The following is a 24,912-nucleotide window of genomic DNA, read 5'->3' as shown; positions in this document are numbered from 1 at the left end:
TTCTTTAAAAGGCTGAAATCAAGTCTCCTGAAAAGTATATAATAAAGTCAAAGACACAAAATATTGAAAAACTTGGTATTACATTTAGCTGTTGAGGCCTAATAGATACATTTGTACAGTCGTATGCAAAAGTTTGAACACCCACATTACAGATTTTGTTGGTTTCCTTAGTGAAAATTAGTTACCACATCCTCTACAAGCAAAAACCACTTAAATATGACGTTTTTTCTGCCATTTTTAGCGCACAATGGGCCTCATTCACCAACATCTTTCTACGTTTTTTTCTTACATTTGTTCTTGAGAAAGGTCCCAAAGAAGCAGTATACATCAGATTCATGACGTGTTCTTAAACTGTAGAATTGCTTAAAATTTCCTTTTAAGAATTGTTGGTGAATGAGGCCCAGTGTCTGTTTATTTGAGTTTTGAATAAACATATAAAATGTACCGTACATTAACTGTGCATTAAAATGTTCATATATTCTATATTTCTATTATGAATATGTGTGATGATGAAAAATCTTCATGCAACATCTACCACATCCTTCCAAATAGCATTTTTAATACCTTTTTCTCTGTGGAATAAATTAAAGGAAGGCCAGAATCTGAGCTCTAACTCCTTTTCCCTCCCTCTTTCTCTCTCCCACACCACAGACACATACTCTTCACTCGTTCTCTAAGTCAGCTCTCTTCTCTAAAGTGTGTGGGTGGCCAAGGTCGCCAGTGTAAAGTGAATGTGATTTTCAATTACACAGCTCAGAGCAGGGTGGAAGTTGAGAGAGGTGGACACACAAGGCAAAATTTTAACTACCTGATTCCACACGGTGCCTAGCACATTTTGGTGGCAGCTTACAGCAGGTAATTGCTTCTTTTGTACCTCTATTTTCTGGCCTTTCATATTAAGCAGAGCTCTGTTTCACCAGGTTTCATCAGGCGACTGTGACTAACTGAGCAGATCTGTCTGGAGATTATGAAGGTATCATGATTAATCATTTCAGCCTGTCTAGTAGACAGTTTCCTATCAGTAGAATGGGGTTTCTTTGCGGATGTTGACCTATAGAAGATATATAGGGATCTATAGGGAAATAGCATATCTATAGGGAAATAGCATATTGCCATTCCTTTTCAGTTATTGCTTTGTCATACATTATAATTGAATACTCTCATAGTAAAAACTGCTATAATACTATATATAAATAGCAAGACTATTGCTTACAGCAAGCTATGGATCCAACACCAAACAATTTGGCAGGAGAGAACTCACCTCTCCGTCTGCTGTCTTTTGTCAGTGAATTTGGCAGGAATATGAGATTAGCTTGTTGAAACGTTTGAAAGGACCATCATAAGTCACTTGGATTCTAATATGGACTTAATAAGGGAACAGTTTCTGCTCTAGGATGCAGATGTGCCAGAGAAGCTGAATGCATGGTTAGTCTGAGCAAATATAAAAGGCATGTGTGGTCAGATGCAGCATAAATGTTATTTTAATGTAAGTGTACGTGTGCTTGTGTTATTCATTCAGGCAGGGTGAAGATGCCGCTGATGAGAGATGTGCGTAAGAAAGCAGACGACATCAACGCTGTTTATGAGCTGAGGGAGAAACTAGGAGAGTGAGTCATGTTTCTTCTGCATGTATGGCTTGTGTTTCTACACTGTGCACTGGCTTTGTTAATTCTAGCATCAGGATGCGATGCTGGCAGGAGAATGAATCATTTTATCTGTTACTTCTGAGGTCCATGTGGAAAACATAAGGACAGACCTACACTGTTCATCACCGCCTGGATTTCACAATGTTTAACACATTTTTTTTAAACCTAAAATACTGTTTTCATCATTTTACTGTGAAATTAACTTAATTTACTTAATAATTTCTGTAACAACACAGCAAATGACTGTGAGGTTTATGTGCAAATGTATTTGCATCTTAAGGGACATTCTGTTTATACACAAAATATGGTGAATAAGTATGTTCATTTATATTGATTTTTAATTCATATATTTATATGTCTGGTAATGTTCAAAGTAATTTTTAAAAAATTTAAATTTACAGTAAATTACTGGTGATTGAGCTGCATTACAGTTTTTACAGTTTTTCTGTAAAAATACAGGAGATTACTGTATTTTGATTACAGTGTAAAGATGCTATTTTACTGGTAAATTACAGTAAATTGTGTCCAGTGCTAATTTTATCCACGTTGTATCCATGCTCCACCCATAAATGTGTTCCTTTGTAGCAACTGTTGCCAGGCTGGACAAGCTTTATAGAGCATTGGCAACAACAGCCACCTTATTGGAAGCTGTAGCTGTAGCACACTTTACTAAGAGTTTACAGTTTAAAATGCTACAATACCAAACAGAATTTGCCACCATGCTTATATTAGTGCTATTCAATTCAATATGCCATGTTTGTAACAGTTTTTGATATAATGAGTTTTTGAAAAGAGTAACAGCTGCTGTATAATGAACAACACATTTTCATTTTGCTAATAAAGGTGGTCGTAATTTTTCTTACTCATATGAACATTTAAAGGGCACATATCCTACATTTTTCCTGTATTTTCTTTTTTTCACACGGTCTACATAATACATTTTTGTTGTTTTATGTACCAAAATTGGTCATAATTAATTTTTACATGATTATTTTCCAACCTCTCTTTATCCCTCTGAATTATTTTTTTTTGTTACTGTACCTTTAAGACTGATATATGTAAGTGAGCTCTGTTCTGATTGGCTGCCCACATTCAAAAAGCACTCAGAGCTGAAACAGTCCTTCATTATGAGTGGGCGGAGCTAAACTGCTGTAGGCTAAATAGGTGGATATATCTAAATGAGATCACATTCTTGTCACATCACAGAAACGGTTAATTCAAAACTTTGCATATATATACTGTATGGACTGTGTACTGAATGGTTACTCCTTTTTCCCATTACACCAATCAGGCATAACATTATAACGTATATCCTTGTTTCTATGCTCATTGTCCATTTTATCAGCTCCACTTACTAAATAGGTGCACTTTGTAGTTCTACAATTACCGACTGTAGTCCATCTGTTTCTCTGCATACTTTATTAGCCCCCTTTTGCCCTGTTCTTCAGTGGTCAGGACCCCCACGGACCCTCACAGAGCAGGTACTATTTGGGTGGTGGATCATTCTCAGCACTGCAGTAACACTGATGTTGTGATGGTGTGTTAGTGTGTGGTCTGAGTGGATCAGACACAGCAGTGCTGCTGGAGTATTTAAACACCTCAGTGTCACTGCTAGACTGAGAATAGTCCACCAACCAAAAATATCCAGCCAACAGCGTCCTGTGGGCAACGTCCTGTGACCACTGATGAAGGACTAGAGGATGACCAACACAAACTGTGCAGCAGCAGATGAGCTATCGTCTCTGACTTTACATCTACAAGGTGGACTGACAAGGTAGGAGTGTCTAATAGAGTGGACAGTGAGTGGACACAGTGTTTGAAAACTCCAGCAGCACTGCTGTGTCTGATCCACTCGTACCAGCACAACACACACTAACACACCACCACCACGTCAGTATTACTCTAGAGCTGAGAATGATCCACCACCCAAATAGTATCTTCTCTGTGAGGGTCCATGGGGGTCCTGACCACTGAAGAACAGGGTAAAAGGGGGCTAACAAAGTGAAACTGAAATTTTGACGTTTGTGCATTTGATATGTTCAAATTAATTTCTAAGTACTGAAAATGTTTTTGTTACATGTAAAAATGTAGCGCTCACATGTAAAAGTAAAACTTTCTATTCTGAATAATAGAATTTGCACAGGTGACAATTCAGATTTCAAGTTCTGCTTGTGAAAATTGAATTGGCACATTTTAAAATGTATTTCATACTAGTAAAAATGATTGCTCTCATTAAAATGAGCTGGAAAAAGCCATGAATTCTCACTAGTGAGAAGTGAAAGTCATGCATGCTAAAATACAGAATATCTTACTAGTAACAGGTTTGAATTTAAATGAATTTTTCTAGTATGTAGAACATTTTTCCTCATCATTCTTTTCAGACACTAGCTGTCACACACCCTGGGGAAGAACAGAGAAGACACACATGCACACAAAGCAGCCTGTTTGAGGGTCACAGAGTCAGATTGAGGATACCAATCATGCTTTTCTTTAGAGCTCATTCAGCTCTGGTGACTGAGCGAATGACAGCAGTGGCTGCGAATCATTCTCTCTGTGCTCACAGAACGCGGCCTTGAACACAGCGCTGGAGCTCGAGACTCTGGCGCTCATAATGCTGTAATGTCTTCTAAATTCAACAGTACTGCATTGAACTCACACAGCGTGAAATTTTATTTCTCTCAGAGGCTCCTTCTCAGAGGTGAGAGTAGCTCAGCACCGCAGGACGCAGAAGCTTGTAGCGGTCAAGTGCATCCGCAAGAGGGCGCTAAAGGGCAAAGAATCCATGTTGGAGAACGAGATTGCAGTATTACGCCGGTTAGTTGTTTGTTTGTTTGCATGTTTATTTATTTATGGAACTTCTTCACTTTAGTAGCAGTTTCACTCAATCTTACTGTGTACTTTACTCAAGAATACATAACCTCTTGCACATGTTACCTAATAAAGGCGAAATTCCACTGATTTTTCATATTTTTCTATGTTTAGAGTGGCTTTTTTTTAGAGAAACATGAGTCAGAACTGTTCACAGTAGTAGTGATAGGAACCAGATGTCTGGAGAGTTTAATGCCTCTGAAAGCTGCCTCACGGAAAGTCATTACATGACTTTGGTTATGAATACACTGTCTAGTGCCTTGGCTTAAAATAATCCATTCATGGCTGAGAGGTACATATGTAAAACAAAATGCTCTACATATCCAAGAATTTGTAGGATTTCTTCCAAAATCAAGAGTATTAATAGAGAGTTTGTTCTCCTTTGCTGCAGTAATAGCCTCTACTCTTCTGGGAAGGCTTTACACTAGATGTTGAACATTGCTGTAAGGATTTGACTGCATTCAGCCAGATGACCATCACTCCAGAGATGTTCCACTGCTCCCCAGCCCAGTGCTGGGGGGCTAAATACCCCTCCAGCTGACGCTTGTCATTAAGCATGGTGACTTGCGGCTGCTCCAGAGCGTCCCATGCTAGTAACAATGCTTTTCTATAGCAGACAGCTTGTATAATCACCATGGAGTTTTTAATCACATTAGTGTCACTAAAGGCCCAATCCCATTTCTTATTTACTCCTTGTTTTTGAGTGTCACCTTGCCACTTGGAACTGAGGTACAAGGGGTAGTGGTTGAAATCTTCCGCTATGAAATGGGACCCTCAAATAAAAAAGAGCATTACTTCATTAACAGCTACTAGCGCTGCTCTGTAGGCGACCCTGCCAGTCTGCAGTGACAGCAGGGGAGGGTTAAGTTGGTGCTGGGCTTTAGTTACATTTAGGGAATTATATGCCTTCAAAGGGGGGGGGAAGCATTAATAAATAATGATTTATTATTATCTCCCACCACTAATTCTTCAGTGATATGAAGCTGAAGTGAGCTACTCGCCAGCTTCTTGTTCAAATTTTCCCATTTCACCTTAAACAAAGCAGCAGTTCCGATGCCTGACTCCATTTAAGGTGGAATGGGAAATTTAGCTAGCTAGCTACCAAGACATCAGCATATTACTAGCGATTTTCTGTGCTTGTTATGAAGAAAAGGATCATAATACATTGAAATGACATTAAACTAAGACAACATAATGGTTATTTTTCCATGTTTGTTTGACATATATATAAATATTGCACACACATTTTAATATGAACAAATATATGTATGTATGTATATATATGAGCAGATGGGCTCTAACTGTACACAAGTAATGTGGAACTACAGAGCCAATATACTGTGTTTTTATTTTCTTTCCAGAATCAAGCATGAAAATATCATTTCCCTGGAGGAGACCTTCGAAACACCCACAAAACTTTATTTGGTAATGACACTGTGAGTAGACCTGTTGAGCAAACATGGGGATTAGCGTACTGTCATACAGTAGCCTGTTTCAGTGGAAGAATTAAACACACAATTTCAGTTTGGTCTCTATCTCCCTTCTCAATCTCTCAGCTTTTCTTTCTCGCTACACTCAAGTATGTAGGAGTGTCTGCATGTGCGCCAAGTCATAGCTGAAAAGTAAACGGAAACATAAGATCACAGACTCAAATGCTTGGATAGAAGCAGGCGTAGAGCTAATTTTGTGCTCCTGCCTGTCTGCTTTTGGAGACAGAGCTTGTTTTTAAATGAAAATCTAATTTAATCCAAAACCCCAAATGTGGTCGTTCAGCCAACACTTTTGATGTCTAAAGTTTACTTCTTTAGTTTGCCCTCCCTGGTGCAATATAAGCTATGCTAATGTACACTAATATATACTCTGCCCATTAGGATTGCGCAACTGCATTTACCTAAAGCTTAAAAACATAATTGCCACAAACTGCTTTGAATTGTTAAAGAGCCCATATCATGGAAAACCCAATTTTGTACATTACAGAGATTAATATGGTATGTAAACACTGCAGAAGTTCTCAGCACACTTCATATAATCCATATATGGAAACTAAGCTTCAAAAACAGTCGTTTTGAATTCACTGTTTTTGTGATGTCACAAAAAAACGAAACATTTATACATATGCGCCTATTTAGCATACAGCAGTTTAGCCCCACCCACTCACACTGAAGTCATAAGGTATGTTTCAGGCCAGACTGCATTTTGAATGAGGTACAGTACAGGACAGCCAATCAGAATAGAGGCCATTTACATATATTAGTCTTAAAGGCACAGCAGCAAAAACAGCCTGTTCTATATTAAGGGATGTAGAGAGGTTGGAAATGGTCATGTAAAATGAATTAGGACTGTTTTGGTGCACAAAACCCCACCAACATGAAGTAAGTGGGCCTCTGAAAAATGTGGAATACAGGCCCTTTAAGTAATCTCAGACAGATTTCCCTATTTGGCTCCTAACCAAGCCATAGTATCTGTACTCCAGTGCAAAACTAAAGAAACAGACACCAGACACCAAATATCTCTTTGTAGATCGACTACATTTGGAGTAAGTAAAATTGCAGAAATGTGATCTTTGGCTGTGCCATAGCTTTAAAGGATGGTTTTGAGCCAGACTGGTCTTGTACCCCCAGCAGTTAAAATAATGAAGGGACCAAAAGTCTGATCCCTGTCCAGTGGCCTGTGGCGCGCTGAATGTGGAATGTGTGTGTGCTGCAGGGTGACCGGAGGAGAGCTGCTGGACAGGATTCTGGAGCGTGGAAGCTATACAGAGAAGGACGCCAGCCGGGTCATAAAGCAAGTGCTAGAGGCCGTCCAGTACCTCCATCAGCTGGGCATTGTACACAGAGACCTAAAGGTAACAAAGAACACTTATTCAACAATTCTCATTTTGCGGTTTTTGCTGTGAATGATCATTAATTCATTTAATACCCGCAAAAGATTTATGACAGCATGAATCTGGCTTTTCAGAATGTTTTAAGCTATGTTATGTTAGGCTCTTTATTCAACTTAAAAGGCCATTTACTACAGTTTTCTTGTATTTTACTCCTTTCCTTGATGTCCGCTTATAATGTTTGGGTGGGTTTATGTACCAAAAACAGACATAATTCATTTTTATATGATCATTTGCAAACCTCTTAGTATTTTTTAGAATTAAACAGGATGCTTTTCTTACTGTGCCTGATATATGGTAAAATACAATGGGGCAGATTAGCTGAAACTTGCAATGTTTACATACCACATCAATTTTTTTTTTAAAAGAGGAAAACTGGTTTTCCTTTATATGGGCCCTTTAACTATAGATCCTTGTGCTTGTTGAAACAAATAACACCTTAATGTTTTTTTGTCAGTTATTCCTCTTTGAATAAAAGGTCATTTTTAGGCTGTTGATTTGATATTTCTGAAGTCATAATGTCATTCTGTAGTTGATGCCATATTAGGAAAGTCAGGTCTAAGCTGGTTTTCTCTATGAGCAAAATGAATGGTGTTTTTTTTAACTCACAGCTGTCGTGCCTTGCAGTAGGCAAAAATGTTCCAGTGGTGATATGTTTTGCCATATTGAGAAAGATCATCTGAATTAAGAGATTGTTAAAGGCTGAAATTTAAGTAACGCTACATGCAAGCTAACACTGCTGTGCTGTTATCATTAATGAAAATGAAAATTTCATATTAGCAGTATGAGACATTACATCACCGCTTTATATTTTACTGTCTATTGGAGATATGTGTATGCATAGGTGTCCATCTCTAGAGACAGTAAATATTCACAGCTTCCACACTGTATAAATTCACTGATAGCTGTCACAAGTGGGCCGTAACCAGTTACATGTAATAAAGTATATGTACTTAAGAGAAATATTGATGGATTTGTACTCCAATATTATGGAGTTATGAATTATTTTCAATTCATAATACTTTTACTTGTACTCAAGTATATTAGTGAGTAAAGAAATCTACTTCTTACTCAGTTACATTTTAGCCATTTATATTCAGTTACTAACTCATTTCTTGTGTTTAATTTCATTATTTTTGTTGGGGACATCTGTGCTGCTTTGTAATTGGTCACATCTCTCACTTTGGAGTTTTAACATTTTATTTTAGACCAAAAGAAACGCAAAACAAGACGAATGGCACTGTACAATTTTCAGTTTCTGCTGATAAATGCTGAATTTGCTAAGGAGTCTCACTGCAGTTCTATAAGTTTCTCAGTACTCAGTAGTTTTTTGACCTTTTGTACTTCTACTCAAGTTGTTTTTTGGGAAGATACTTTTACTTGTGTCATTATTTTACCTAGAAATTATTACTTTTACTTGAGTATTGATTTAGGGCATTCTACCCACAACTGATACCTGTATAGTAGATAACTAACTTCACAATTAAAATTAGCAACAACAGCAGTTTATCCTGTTTTGATTTTCTTTACTGTAATACATACATATGGTGATCATATTAAGTTGATTGATACAGAATCAGAACTGTTGTGCACACAATAAAAGAATTTCACATAAATGAGTATGCCTGTGCTGCTACCCCATAACCCAGTCTGCTCAGATTAATCATTAGGCTACTAAGTCTACAATAAAAAAAAACACGAAGTGAAAAACAAATCTGAGCATGTTAGAATTATTGGATAGGAAGCTGTATTACACTCAATTTACCTTGTACAACTGTATACCTCCAAAACTGAGATATAACTTTATTTTATATGTGTACATCATTTGGGTTTACATCTATGTATGTAAAACATTAGCTGCTGTGGTGAAAGTATGAAGGCTGGGTGAGTGGGCGTGGTTATTCAAGTTGGGTGGGGCGTTTGCTTGATGTCACAGCATTGTGCCACAAATCCTACACTCTTAAAAAGATGGTTGTTCAAAGGTTCTTTAGTAAAGAAAATGGTTCTACATAGGACTACACATAAACACTCAAAAGAACCCTTTGCATGATAAAATGGTCCTTTGCATCATGAAACATTCATGGAGAATGTGTTGTGGATGTTTTTTATGTAGAACCTTTTTGAAAAGGGTTCTTTATAGCACCAAAAAGGATTCTTCTACTGTAACAAGCTTGTTGTCATAACAACAGAAGAACCCTTTTTGGTGCTATAAAAAGGTTCTATATAGAACCATTTACTGCACGTTCTTCATCAATCCAAAGAGCACTTTGGTTTGCGTATTTTGTTTCCTTTAAATAAATAGGCATGTTTTCTTTGCCAATAACTTGACATATTAAGCAGAAACCTATTTAGATCTTGCCAATTTTCTTTATAAAAACTCCAAAACTGAAGATAAAAGCCCTACCCTGGGAATCCCATGCATTGTATTCCCTTTTTGTGATGTGAGGACTCATCAGCACTCAAACATGTCAGCTTAAACCACTTTTGGGCCAAAAGATTTCAATATGTGGTTAGAACAAAAGTCATTACCCTGCTAAAGAAAGAACCATTAGAAAACATTGAGATTAAAACATAATGGTTTTGCTTTCTAATGAGTGCCAATAGAGACCTGTAGAACATCTTTAGATCCCATTAGCAACCATCAAATGCTTTTAAAATCAGCCACTGGTCACCTGTTAAACCATTAGTAAATCATGCCCCACTGGACTCTGGAGCAGTAGAAACGTATTCTGTGGATTGTTGAATCACGCTTTGCTTTTTGGTTTGCTTCAGTCTCATGGACGAGTCTGGATTTGGCGAATGCCAGGAGAATGTTACCTGCCCGACTGCACTGTGCCAACTGTAAAGTTTGGCGGAGGAGGGATAATGCTATGGAGTTGTTTTTCAGGGGTTGGCCTAGGACCCTTAGTTCCAGTGAAGGGAAATCTTAATGCTTCAGCAGACCAAGACATTTTGGACAATTATATACTTCCAACTTTGCAGGAACATTTTGGGGAAGGCCCTTTTCTGTTCCAGCATGACTGAGCCTCAGTGCACAAAGCAAGGCATTTGAGTTTGGTGTGGAAGAACTTGACTGGCCTGCACAGAGCCCTGACCTCAACCACATCAAACATTTGGGATGAACTAGAACGAAGATTGTGAGCCAGGTCCTCTCGCCCAACATTAGCATCTGACCTCACAAGTGCTTTTCTGAATGAATGGGCCAAAATTCCCACAGACAAACTCCAAAATCTTGTAGAAAGCTTCCCAGAAGAGTGAAAGCTGTTACAGCTGCAAAGGGGGACCAACTCCATATTAACGCTTATTTATTTAGAATGGGATGTCATAAAATCACCCGTGGGTGTAATGTGTAGGTGTCCCAATACTTTTGTCCATATAGTGTATCAACCCATCAAAAAAGCCAAAACATGTTAAAAAATCATCAGGAACCAACAGAAACATGTAGTGGTTTCTCGGAACAGAGTTTTTTCAGCATATTTTACACCTGCTCTTTATACCAAAGAAGTGTTGAATCTGAAATGATTAGCACTATTTTCCTTTACATTATAATAAAGTAACTGTGTGATTAGAGACGACTGCTCAACCTTTCTCTGTGTTACTACCAGCCTGAGAACCTGCTGTATGAAACTCCATTAGAAGGTTCAAAGATTGTCATCAGTGACTTTGGACTGTCTAAGATGGAGGACCAGGGAGCTTTATCCACTGCTTGTGGAACTCCTGCTTACGTAGGTAAGAGAAGCTCATAACACATTTAATTAGGTCTGTCTTAAAAGCTATTCTGGTAAGTTATTTTACAAACAGATTTAGCTTATGGTTGGTGATATGGACCATTATGCATGCTTGTGGCTTGTGAGTTTCCCAGACACGCTCTGGCCATAACATCATCTTAAGGCTTTTAGAGAGAGTTCAATAGCACCATAATGTTATTGGAGAAACTCATCCCAGAATAGTAATGACAGGAATGCTTACACTGGTAGGAGACTGCTTTATAATATTTAAGCGCATTTAATTAAGTCTGCTAAAAAATCTATAACCATCTATCTCCAGACAGATTATTATAGCAAAAATCATGCCAGCGTGAGCTATGAGCTTGTGGCTCATTCCCAAAGGATACATACATTTTATGGCTTTAATACTGAAAAACCTGATGCACTGAATCATCATCATTTTCACCTGAATAAAATACATTACATCAATGCAACTATTAAAGTAAGTAAACTAAAAAACAAAACTGTGTGGATGTAAAATATTTTATTCATGTGGAAATGATTCAATTTAAATTCAATGCATTACTTTTTCAGTTCAGAAAGACAGTTGAAGTGATTCCCTCTCTGCCATTTTATCTTATCACTACAGCGCCTTTGGGGGACTTCATCCCAGGTTAGCATTAACAGGTCTAATGAACTCATTTCCCATTTTTTATTCTGGCTCTCAGTAATCTGGGTTGAGTTTCCCCAAAAGCATCGTAGCGCAGAGATCATCATCAGGTGATAGAGAGGCTGCTGCTTTAAACTGTAATGCTTTTGCTAAATATGGCCCACTAATTTTTGCCTTGTATGTGTGTTTCATCATCGATTTTATGTGTGTGAAGCTCCTGAGCTGTTACAACAGAAGACGTATGGTAAAGAAGTCGATCTGTGGGCCCTGGGAGTTATTTCATTCATACTGTAAGTGTACAAAAATGTATACAGGTACAAACTATTGATGGAAATGATTAACCATTAACTGACAAATAAACAACTGTTCTACCAATGCTATTGGTTTAAAAAAAACTTCAACTGAATTTTAATTGATTTCCAGTAAACAACAATTCTTACATGAATATATGTGTTTATCACTCATGTTGAGGAATGTTTTTGAATCACAGTTGGTACATTGAGCCAAAGTTAGTCCTGGTCTTGGCATTGACATTATGATGACTCAATAAATGAACAACATTTGAACAACAAGTGTTTTTACCATCACTGGGGGCTGTTGCTGTAGTAACTCAGTTAATTGCCCATAGGCCTTTGTGTAAGTCAGGTAGTTCTGACATCTGAATCCTCTCACTCTAAATCTAATGTGCCGGACTAAAGGGCTGAAACAACACTGTCCTGTCCAACTGCTTACGGATCACACTGCGTGTCTTCTGTCTCTGCAGGTTGTGTGGTTACCCTCCTTTCTATGATGAAAATGACTCTCAGCTCTACAAGCAGATCATAAAGGCTGAGTTTGAGTTCGACTCACCATACTGGGATGACATCTCAGATTCAGGTTTGCTAGGACAGTCAGTGGAGGCAAAACTGTTGTGCATATATAATGTCAGTGGTACTTTTTAAAGGCTACAGTGCATCCATATAACTTAAAGGTTCTAGGAAGAAGCCTTAAATTGGTGTAGAACCTTTACTTTATTTGAAGGTTCTTTAAGCTTTTTAAAGGTTCGTAACACTCACAAATATCTTTTGTAACCCGTTTTTAGGAAAACAAAAGTGGTTCTTTATGGTGTCACCCAAAGAACTTAGCAGTGTGTGAAAATATTGACTTGGTATCTCGAAGTAATGATTTATTTTCCTGAAATATTGACTCGTTTTTCAAAACAGTGACTTATTATCTTGAAATGTTGATTTAGTATCTTAAAATATTGACTTGTTTTTTGAGACTTTGAGGTACAGTGGTATTAAAATTCAAGAAAGATAATAAGTCATTATTACAAGATTCTAAATCATTATTCTGATGTAGTTAGTCATTATTTTTAGAAAATAAGTCATTAGTTTAAGAGGCTAAGTCAGCATTGTAAGAGAATAAGCCATTATTTCAAGATACAAAATTATTGTTGTGATATACTGCTGCTAGAAACAAAGAAGGAGAAAAGACAGACTTTTTTTTCTCTTCTACATGATGAGATTGGGCTTCCGTAAAGGACCCTCTGTGGTATCTTTATTTTAATAGTGCAGTTTCAAAGGCCTGCATGAGCAGAGTTCGTGTATGAGTAAAAGGAGGATGTTAGCCTGCTCAGATCAGGGGTTCTCCAGAGCTGAGAGTGGGAAACACTCTGTAGAACACAGAAACCAATAACATGTTTCTATAGGCAAAGATCAAGCAAGTATGAGGACAACCTAAAACTGAGGAAAACCTAAAATAGTGTTGGAAAATCCCTTTTAAAAAATTTCACACTGAATTATTAAAAAAAAAGTCTCCATTATCTCCACCTCTAGGTGGACCACCCTCTATGCTCACTAAATGGTATTGATCCTGTTCTCTCCTGCGTTTTCCACTAATGCTCCCAGCCAAAGACTTCATAGTCCACTTACTGCAGAAGGATCCAGAGAGGAGGTTCAATTGTGAGCAGGCCTTGCAGCATCCTTGGTGAGTTTATAAATAGCAGCGGTCGAGTGGTGGGAGAATGGAAGGGTCGATGGTTGGAGAAAAAGACATTGGCCTTGAGAGAGAGAAAGAAAGAAAGAGTGTTTGCAACTGTGTGTAGGAGTTTGCGCACAGTTTGAGCTGCAGTCTGAGAAACACAACTTAAAGGAGAATTCCAACGATTTTTCAAAATGTTTGCTTAATTTAGTCCGACATGTAAGTCGTTCAGAGTGGTTTGATGTGAAATGCTCCATTCCAGAGTATTTACCAATTTGGATTTCCTTACAGTGGTGGTGATAAGAACCAGGGGTTGCAATGTCTGTAACAAAATTATAGCCATTTTAAAAACCAAAATAACCAATGAGCCACACAAGTTGATAATGATGAAATAGTTAAAAATACAAAAAAAGTTTGTTTGGGGAAAACTTTGCCTTATATTGCCCTGTATGTGCCCATCGCAAACTATCTTAAAACAATGTCTCAGGCGTCAGGCAGCGTATTTGTAACCATTGAACTGGCTTTCTGTGATTTAGCTTTTAGATGCATTAAACTCATCAGACGTCTGGTTCCTATCACCACCACTGTGAACAACTCTGACTCTGTAAGTTTCTATAGAACAGAGCATTTTACAACAAACCACTCTAAATGAATTTTTATTACTTCTATATGGAATATTAAATATATGTTACATACACTCCCATTCAAAATCACTCATTTCCATTAGGCGTGTGCTTTCCAACAAATTTTGATATTAGCCTCAAGGCTTAATGAATGGATATCCGGATGAAGCGTTAAGGAAAAAACAGTAAGTCGTATGGCTGGAGGTTTAGTCTTTTAGGTAACTGGTCTGGTCTTAATAGCAGAGACCTTGTAGAGAGGAGAATTATCACTCTGTATTGTCTTCCGGGGTTCTCAAACACTAGAGGGCGCTCCTGAGCAAGTCCAAAATGAATGGGTGAAAATGGAGCATTTGAGCAAAAACATGGTTTATAAATGCTTAAATATTTTTAATGCAAAAGAATACATTCATTTCCTGAACACTGAACAGCATAAAACATTTTAACACTGCTGTTATATTTTTAAGAGCTTTCAAACTCGAGTTATAGGAGTTAAAACGGCGCCTCATGTACGGCCATGACGTCAGTGAGCGCAAACAGCCAATGAGCTGCTCCGCTCGCCAACCAATCAGCACTCAGTAGCAGTAACGCCAGCGTTCTGCTGCTAAAAATCCGTTTGCTGTAGAAAAAAGGAAACATACAGGTGAGTTTTCTTTGCTTTCTTTAGTGAAATACATCTTTCTACTTTCTAAAATTAAATCAAAGTTCTGGTCCAGTGATTAGAAACTATTTTAACATTTCGTTTTTAGCCGCTGAGCTCCTTTTACTGCCATTCGTTGAGGACTGGCTCGCGGGCGCCCTCTGCTGTTTAGCAGTCCTGTTTTTGATATAACGGGGAAATAGGAAGTGGCCAGGCTCCTCATAAACCGGCTCTGTTAATAGGCTAACAAACCAGTAGCAAATACCTTTGGCAGCAACAGGATAAGCATGTTTTATCATTTTTAAAAAGCCCAGTAGTCTTCGTATTGAAGGAGTAACAGAGGCTGTGTCTTGTGACCTAACACTAACTACAGCTAACTGGTACAGCACTGTATGCAGATGAGGAATCATGGTCTTCAGCCCTTTTCGGATGGGATTAGTTTTCTATGAGGAGGTGGGGTAAAGCTAGTTTACTACTGCACGCTTTATGAGCGACTCGTACGGGATAAGAAATCTCGCTATAATGACAGACGTAAGTGCACCACATAGGTTAACAGGTTTGCCAACCGCCAAAAAACCTAGTAGAAGAAGGAGAAGAGACAGAAGTGGTTATTTCATTTACGCTCCGCCTTCACTACAGAAAAGAGCTGAAAAGATCTTAAGATAATTTAATTTAACGTTAGTCATTATTTATTTCATCTTAACCATTTACTGTGCTGTCTTAAGAGAAGTCTGCGTCATTAGCATCACCATTAGCTTGGATATCTACTGCCAACAGTCAACTGCACAGCATTTTCTGAACAGTTTTAAATGTTCTGAGTTGTACATGTAAGACAAGATAGTAACGTTACATATCGGCCTGGGAGGCTTAAGTTAGCTTCCTATTCGATATTTCCCGTTCCACCTTACATGGTCCAGCAGTTACGAACTGGAGTTGCAATAATCGCTAACTACTGCACTATTTAAGGTGGAACGGGAAAATTTGAAGATGCTGGCGAATAAGAAGATGACTTTAAATACACGCCATTCTGATTATTAATTTTAGCTTCTCATGAAAAATCATAATATGGCACGACTGGGTCTTTTTCCTGTTCCAACGTATCAGTCATAGGAAAAAATATCACGAAATCTTGAATTATTATAAGTTCTTGAAATATTGCTACATTATATTTTTGACACTAAGTTAGTTCAGGTTCGTTTTTTTAACATCTGCCCGACAGAAAGCTGGAACTGTCACAATAATAATTATTTGTCTTTGAGGTCCTTTTATGGCACTCGAAGCCAACTAATTTAGCAAACTAACTACCTTGCTTGCCAGTTCGCTTAACTTATTGGCTGATAATGAAAACTCCGTTTCCCCGGGATATGACATGTCGATTCGCACGGGACTAATATCACCCGAGGTTATTTTAAGGCTCAGTTCACAGAAGCTAAAAGGCGCCGGAATCTTCACTGACGCGGGAGCGCGCATACGAAATATCTGACGCGGCGCATCCTAACAGGATTAAAATCACCGAGAAACGCCGGTAAAAAAATTACATCACCTCACCTCCTCATGTAAAACTAAGCCCGTCCGAATAGGAGTTTAGACAAGCTATTTTCTCCTCAGTCAACGATGCGTCATCTTATAGCTGAGTTTGTCAGAGAAATGTATTTTCACCGTTTCTCGACCTAGCTAGGCTAGCTGGCTAACGTCAGGTAGCGAGGTTAGCCTAGTTAGCATTAAAGCTGCTTTCTCAATCACGACCTTAACGACGCGCTCACGTTCGGGCCTTCGTTTGTTTATAGCACGTATACATACTTACAAATATGAGCAAAACCGTAACATCGTACATTCCCGATAAAACATAAAAGCTGCGTTTTAATTTATTGCTGGTCTGTAATTATATATTTCTCCCTGTTCTTGTGCCTGAACGGTACGACTAAGTAAATGTTGCGCTAACAGAGATTTGAGTTTTCCAATACTGGCGCCCCAAACGGCTGGCCGAGTACCCGAGGTTGTCCGTGCAAATACTTAATTTAACATTACAGAAAAAAGCCTTGTTGTATATAAATGTATAAAATGATTCTAATGTCTGATACATTGTAGGGATGGGTATTAAAATTCAATACTTTGCTGTAGCCGAGTATCGAAACCCTCTGTTTCGCCCAACTGGAAATGAGTCCTGCCCGTTTCTATGTTACTGATGGTAACTTAACGTTACTCCTCTGACTTCGGTAGCTAAGCTAACACTGTTAGCTCAAGCCGACACAACTTAACGAAGTCTTTACTTTTCCGTGTGAAGATAAAGACACCAAGTGTTATTATATGAGCAATACGTGCACCAGAATATAACTAAACTGTGCGTTGATGTTGCTTTTTGTAGAATTATCACTTTGTAAAGAGTTTGCTAAGGTAGTTAAGCTAGTTATTTAGGAAGCTAACGCTATGAGCATTTATGCTGGTCTTAACGCAACAAGAGGTTTACTGGCTAATGTTTTCACACTCAACAGAGATAGAAGCTTAGTTTGATTCTGCACGATTTTAGTAAAAGTACACATTTGAATGAGAGCAGATTAGTACGTTGTTTCAGTGTCAGCCAGTAAGTTAAGCGAACTGGCAAGCGAGGTAGCTAGTTTGCCAAATGAGTTGCTTTCGAGTGGCGAAAAGTGACCCCAAAGACAAATAATTGTTGTTATTGTTGTGACATTTCCAGCTTTCTGTCAGGCAGATGTAAAAAAAGAACCTGAACTAGTGTCAAAAATATAATGTAGCTGTATTTCAAGAACTTTTAATAATTCAAGATTTCATATTTTGGTTTCAGATTTTCATATGTTGGAACAGGTATAAAAGAGCCAGTGGTGCCATATCATGATTTTTCATGAGAAGCTAAAATTAATAACCAGAATGGTGTGTATTTAAAAAGTGGTGATCAAATATTAAGATGGATAATTTGACAAAAAATATTGTAAATAGACATTTATTTATGCAGTATACTTGTTGGTCCCAAAATACTGAATATTGAATACGGAAATATTGAATAAAACTAAATCTATAACACATTTTGGTGTCTAGTTTAAATCTACTATATAAACTTTATATATTTATTTATTAATTTATATATTTATTTATTAATTTAAAACCATATAAATCTAAATATTTTATTGGTTAGTGAAGTTTTAAAAATAGACTAAAAAATGACTAGTTTGATTATGACTAAGTGATTTCGAGCTGTTGAACAGCAGTGTAAATTGTTTTATATCGTGTTGTGTCAGGATTTCAGGGGGAGCTGCTCTGGAGAAAAACATCCACGGCTCGGTCTCCGCGCAGATTCAGAAGAACTTTGCCAAGAGCCAGTGGAAGGTGAGACAGCGCTTGTTTCATGTGGTGGATGGTGATGGCTGATGTGTGAAGTCGGCTGAAGCCTCTGTTACTCACCTCTGCATCTCACAGATCACACTGAGCCTTCTGCAGGTGCTTGGGAGAAACACATCTGCTCGCACCTCATATCAGGCTGCTTAGAGAACATTCATCATTAAAGCACATTCTCCCCCGCTGCTTCACACGAGATGTGTGACTGGATACATAATCGAAGCTGCTTGTTTCTGTCAAATGCTGGATTTCACTCCTAGGTCTTGGAATCTGAAGAGAACGTTGGCTCAGGCCGTGGTAGCATGTGATGACCATAGACCTACACTCTTAAAAATAAAAGTGCCAATAGGTTTTACCTAGTCCAAGCCAAGAACCATGAAGTAACTGATTTGTTGAACATTCTGGATAATCCTGTTGTTAAGATGTAAACATTCAGGAGTCATTCAGAGTGGTCTGGGTTGAAATGGTTCATTGCAGAGAAACTTACTGACTTAGATTTCTTTACACTGGTAGTGATTGACCTCTGGGATTGTGATGTCTGCAACACAAATATAGCTTTTATATTATCATCGAGAATAAAATGTATCCTCTGAGTTTCTATATGCAATATTAATCATGATAAAAAAGTGGTACATCTGAAAAAAATTTATTTGGGGACTGTTGTGCTTCCCAGCACCTTTCATGTACCCCTCCTCCACAAATGTATTTAAAAATTATGTTTTAGGCCAAAAGCATATCTCAACACTAAACAAATTATATCTAATAGTGTTTTTATAACCATTTTATGTAGTAACTTGATCAGATGTAGCTTTTAGAAACATTGAACTCTTCAGAAATCTGGTTCTTATCACTGCCACTGTGAACAGTTTCTCTAGAAGGGCAAAACACTCTGAATTACTTTGTTTGCAAATTAGTGAGTTTGGAAGTGCGGAAATTTTGATTAGTGGGATTCCACTTGAAAAGTGTGTAAACACATATTCACTGTTTACATATGAAGTATAATCTTTCCTGGATTTAGCATGAAGTTTCATTTTTACTAGGTACAAGAACATCTGCATGTAACTCAAGCATCAGTACAGACTTTAGTTCACTCTTATGTTAATATAGCAAGTTTACTCACTTTTAGAAATAACAGTGTTGATGTAATATATTTTGCTACATATATGCTACAAGCAAGCTAACATTAAGCTTGCTTGTACATTGAAATGACATTGCATGAAATTAAGTCTACTATTACATTTCAATGCTTTTATATACCAAAACAAGCCAGTCAAACTGTAGACGTCTACTGCCAAATCAACGTAACTACCACACATCACAAAGAATGATGGTTTGTGTGGGGTATTTTGGTAAGGATGCCAGTTTTCTGATGTCAATTCAATGCACATTGTTAGCTTACATGGAGCAGTATTCATGTTTTGACTATTTAACCACCTCATAATTCAGAGTATGTAGTGATGTCCAGAGAAGAAATGTTTGTAGGGCAAAAGGTATCAACTTTGAAACATTTTTGTTTGCCACAGGGTATGATATTTGAAAACTCTTAGACTTGGAGATCATAATATGGGCATGATGCTGACTACAGACTGGTGACACAACTTCATAGGTCTATGGTGCTGGGTTTAAAGCTCATACCACAGTGGTTTAACATCTAACTAACGTTGGGTCAGTTTGTAGTAGATCTTCTTTAGAAACTTCACTGCCATTTGATTTGGAACATTTGATTTGCCAGAGTATTTTAAGGCTTTTGGGATGTTTTTGTTTGTTGGATTTTACGTTTTTTGGCCTTAAAGCATGATGGACCTTGTGTTTCAGAGAGCCTTTAATGCCACTATGGTGGTGCATCACCTCAGGAAGAAGGCTCATGCTAGCGAGGAGGAGGAAGGGGACACATCCATGAGAACAGGTGAGGGAGACTTATTCACACTGATCAAAGGAGTCACCCAACAACGTTAATCATGCTAATAGTGCTAAGAAGGTCAGCTAGCATTATGAATATAAGATCTTGCTAATTGATCACCATAGTTTTTATTTACGGTTAGCTATGTTAACTTTTTTGAGTGAAATATTCCTTAATGCCTAATCCCTCATGAATGTATAGTCTCAGTTAGAAGTTCTCATTGAAAATTCTGACAGTAGAATAAATCTCTATGTGGGAGGAAGCAGACCTACATGATTAGCATTATACAAATGGGGCTTACTGTGCTGTACACAAACCCTTATGGATATGTATAACAGCTTGTACATTTTGTACGTGCATTAGTAAAACATTCTGAATACGTTAGTACACTGTTAGAAATAAAGGTTCTGTGCAGGTACATTTTTCATTCATTAAGGTACAAACAATGTAAATGTTCCCTCAAAGGTACAACAGTGGTTTTAAGATTTAATTGTGTACCTTAAATAAGTTTTTCCCCCAGTGTAGAAGTACATATTTGTACCTTATCATAACCTAATGTTTTAAAACAGAACAATGAAATAAAAAGCCTGGAGACGAGACGGGGTGTGTGGAGTCAATACAACTTAGAAAATATGATTTCAGTAGATTATGGTTCAGTTATGTTCCCTGACTAAAGGTACTGAGATGTACCCTTGACTGTACCACCCCAGTGACAAGAGGGATCCTGCCCCAGTGACAGTTTCATACCTTTTTTTCTGAGAGTGTACAGTTTGTAAATATATCAGCAAAACATTAAAGGGGCGCTTCGGCCAAAATGAAAAATGCGACCATTGTTTCATCTTTTGTAAACATGCCTCCTCGCCTTCTATAGTGGGTCCGTGATGGCCAGACGAGTCAAAACAACCTTCAGGTGATGTATCTTGAAGGTGGGAGGAACTTTGCAAGTGTTTTTATCTCGGTACTAGGGCGGGCTGTTAGAAATGTTGCTCATGTTAGATAATGGATGCAGAATGAAGTTACTGCTAGCAAGCTGAATATCACATTTATGTTTACTAGTCTGTACATCAGTGAATTTATTTAGCATCCCCATAGTTGTCGTATTTGTGTAATGCGTGCTTGGTGTTGTAGTAAGACAACATTAATGGACAAAAATGCAAAAAAGATACAAAAGTGTGAATTCTATTATACTGATGAGGCTGAGAGATGCAAAGCTGCACAACAGTATACTAAATAACACGACAAATAACATATTAAATGCAAGTTTAGGCTGGAATGACCCTTTAACTAATTCGAAAATTAAAAACCTTATCTACCTATCCACCCCAGGCATGACTAGCCCCTTTTTAGGGGTGCACAAGGGGTGATTTCTTATCACCCAGCACCAACACATTACAGTCATTGCAGCGGTCCTCATTTTTGCTGCACTGAATCATAGATCACTCTTTATGTTGTTATTGTTAGCTAACTGATGTTTTCTTAATCAAGCAAGCTAATGTTGCATGTTTCAATTCAAGTGAGAGAAGCTAGCTGTTGTGCCATTGGTAGGCTTATATGTTGATATTAAAGCCAAGGTGCTAGACTAGTACTGTCTGTGTGCGTATCAGCTAATTAATGTTATAGAATGATAGAAGATATGGTGAGAAAAACGGTGGGCTGGGGACTGGTCTCACCCCTAAAGCTACATTAATCCACATTAATGCTTGTCCGGATCAAGTAAAAGTTAGTATTGGACAAATGGATGATCACATGTCAGTTTATACAAGGTAAAAATGACAACTGATTATTTTACAAAGCCAAAACAAATGTGTTCTGAGAGGCATGATGTCAAATTAAATATGTTTTTCGCAGAGTTTGCATAGTGGTTACAAACAGCAAATAAGTTTATATCTTCATCAGACCTGAGAGACTCGCTTCAGCGGCTGCAGCTGAGCTAATCAATCAGAATGATTTTGAAACCTCCACAGAGTTTCAAAACGAGTCGATCCAAAGGCCAAAGCTGACATGTAGTCATGAGAGGGAGTGATAATTAATTCTTTCTTGGAGGACTGAATTTGGCTGTTAAGTATGCTTTTTAGATAACATTAATTTTGTATACAGTTAAAAAGCAGGTCTCAGGCAATGCTAGCTAGTGTCTTTACTTTAATTACTGTTGTTGAACATTATTACACCAGCTGGTTACTTAGCACCTGACTTACCTCAGAAAATTTTGAGAATGAGTGTGAGGAGAAAGAAGAAGAAGTGTGTGTGTGTGTGGTTAGCAGGGGATGTGAGTGTGTGTGAGAGAGAGAGAGAGAGATAATACTGACTGAGGCTTAGTGACAAGATGGTTGTAAAGTAACACCATTTAAATTGAGTAAATCTTTCTCTTCAGTCATAAGAGCTGGAAGACATGCAGTCAGTTGAGTAATTCATGAATTATTCTCGCTGCACGGCTTGTGTGGTATCAAAAGTTTTTCCTGCTTCCCCAGTCATCAGGATCCTCCCAGTGTAGAAAATGTGCACAAGTTGCTCATTTTAGGGGCAGCTGGGGGGGACGGGTGTAATATCTGTAAAGCCAGCTATGATTTGAGAGTTTGCTGAAAAAATTCAGAGGCTGAGGCACCTCCTTCTGTGTCTTTGCTATCTTTAGCCTTTTTAATACCTTTTTAAAATGAACTGATTGGGTTAAAACTCACATACTAAATAACAAACCTTTAGCTAATGAACTGTTTTGCTTCCTTTTTTTGAGTCTGTGACCGCAACTATTCAACCAGTAAAACGGTTTCCTGGTGTGGGTTAATGTGTGGGTTTCCTCTCTCTTAATGATGTACATAACCCCTACTTGAGTGCTAATAGTGAGCCCTTGTGGGGAATCTAAATTATTGTGGAGAAAATAAATTGTGTATTTCACAAATGAACATTAAAATTCACATCTTTTACATACTGCTTGTTTTTTTTATCAGTAAAGATGACAAATTGTCCTGCTAATTAGGCTTTATAGTTAGAAGAACATCAGTTTTACTTCAGTGCTACAGTATTTTAAATTGTCCTGCACTGTCTTAGGACCAGCACCACAGCCCTGAACAAGATCATTTTTTATCTGTTAGTCTTGTAAAGGAACTGCAGACATTCTTCCTTTCTGGTTTTTGCTGCAGGGACCTCATGAAGACCCGCTGGCAGAGGACCAAAAGTCTGTCAACTTCACAAATCTGGCTGCGCACTTGTCCGAGCAGGGCCTGTGCCCCGAACTGCTGATGTAGGCGCTATCTGCTGCTTTGCCTGACACAAACCAGTATGAATTGTACTGGTGCCAGATGGAAACTGTATTGGAGCCTCCTTTTGTGTAAGTCGCTACTGCCGCATTTTACCGCACTATTACTGTAAGAAATGTTTAATTGCCATGTTCTGTATGTTTTACATATAAAAGCGTGCTGCTATTTATGTTACCGACAATTATTAACTTAGTAATGTTCCAAGCTGTGGATAAATTGGAGGCTAATATATCTGTGCTAACCGTACGAGCGTGCATATGGACATTCAATATGATAAAATAATATGGTATGTTGGGAATTAATATGGCTTAAATTGATTATTGAAACAATAACCATATGGTCTCTTGTTTTACACAAATGCTATATTGCTTCAGTTATGTTAGAGTGAAGAAGTCCATTCCCAATGGATGTAGGGAATACTTTTGGTGGATATTTGCATGCAAAACAAAATTGTCCTTGTGTGATTAATAACCTAATGTGATGTAAGTTTATTTCTCAAAATGGTCTGACTTGTGAGCTGAAGAAATTTCTGTTTAATTAAACGATGTGTTTCCGTCCAGCAGAGGGCAGTGCAGTTCACTTTTTAAGCAAATCTTGAGGGACGAGGAGAAGCAGGTAACCAGACTGTATCTGCCTGCACCATAACAAGCGTCCTCTCCCAGTGGACATCACCACATTAGCATAAAAAATCTTACTTACAGAAAACTGAGATCTTGATTAGACTATTCTAATGAGAAACCTGATAAAAGGCTATTTTAATGGACAGCCTAATGAAGGGCTGTTCAAATGGAAAACCTAATGGAAAGGCTGCAGACTGTCATCACTAAATTGTCTTAATGAAAGTATGCCAAGGTCACCTCAATAATAATGAATCAGGTTCCAAAAAACTGTTTTTGTCCACTTATTTAACAGGAAATATGAGATATATAAGCTATAGTATGTAACTAAAGAGCTCATGCTTATTTCACTGTGAAAGGTAATTATTATCATTAGATTATCTGGGTGCATGTTTTGTTTGAGTCAGAAATAATAGATATTTTGTGCTGAAATACAGTGACAGATCTCAGGGCAGCTGTCCAAAGAGAGGTGAAATGGAGGGTAAAATACCACCATTTACACTCAGAACCACCCAGCCTTACCTTAAACCAACAAGACACATTCTTGAAAGCACTCCAATGTGTTTGAGAAGTGTCCCACTGACCCAACAGCTCTTAGCGGCCGTTCTGTAATCTGCAATTTGGGTCGAAAGGTGGGAGTATCCCTGGTGCCCTCAGAAATAGTGCTACTAATTTTTTTTATGCATAATGCAGACTATTTCCTGCAAATGCCAAGATGAAAGATCAACAACATGGAATCTTCCGCTGCTACTCAAGAACAAATATCTAGCAATAACACAGCTCCTGTGATTTTGGAGCA

The 24,912-nt window shown here is 37.9% G+C and overlaps 1 protein-coding gene across 2 annotated transcripts; it reads left to right on the top strand.

The window, feature by feature from the left end:
• Positions 1–690: 690 nt before the first annotated feature.
• On the top strand, positions 691–23,969 carry pnck (pregnancy up-regulated nonubiquitous CaM kinase). 2 transcript variants are annotated; one of them, XM_036578068.1, is made up of 13 exons: positions 691–855; positions 921–973; positions 1,520–1,607; positions 4,329–4,460; positions 5,876–5,950; positions 7,221–7,359; positions 11,001–11,124; positions 11,987–12,062; positions 12,536–12,648; positions 13,662–13,740; positions 18,249–18,336; positions 20,161–20,251; positions 23,380–23,969. In XM_036578068.1, exons 3-13 carry the CDS (start codon positions 1,531–1,533, stop codon positions 23,388–23,390), a joined length of 1,005 nt encoding a protein of 334 aa, XP_036433961.1. In that variant the 5' UTR covers positions 691–855; positions 921–973; positions 1,520–1,530; the 3' UTR covers positions 23,391–23,969. The 2 variants fall into 2 exon arrangements, with proteins under 2 accessions (XP_036433961.1, XP_036433960.1); XM_036578067.1 differs by lacking the exon at positions 921–973 and having other exon boundaries at positions 23,380–23,965.
• Positions 23,970–24,912: the final 943 nt, after the last annotated feature.

Source organism: Colossoma macropomum, unplaced genomic scaffold (assembly GCF_904425465.1).
Source record: "Colossoma macropomum unplaced genomic scaffold, Colossoma_macropomum, whole genome shotgun sequence".
Classification (NCBI taxonomy): Eukaryota; Metazoa; Chordata; class Actinopteri; order Characiformes; family Serrasalmidae; genus Colossoma; species Colossoma macropomum.
Note: the sequence above shows the minus strand (reverse complement) of the source record. Positions and strands in the feature narration are given on the sequence as shown.

What these genes read in the sequence shown, in the direction of transcription:
- pnck (XM_036578068.1), top strand. Translation starts at nt 1,531, where the DNA reads ATGCCGCTGATGAGAGATGTGCGTAAGAAAGCAGACGACATCAACGCT. An exon ending in CTTTATTTGGTAATGACACT is followed by an intron (nt 5,951 to 7,220) that starts GTGAGTAGACCT and finishes TGTGTGCTGCAG; the next exon opens with GGTGACCGGAGGAGAGCTGC. An exon ending in TTGCCAAGAGCCAGTGGAAG is followed by an intron (nt 18,337 to 20,160) that starts GTGAGACAGCGC and finishes CTTGTGTTTCAG; the next exon opens with AGAGCCTTTAATGCCACTAT.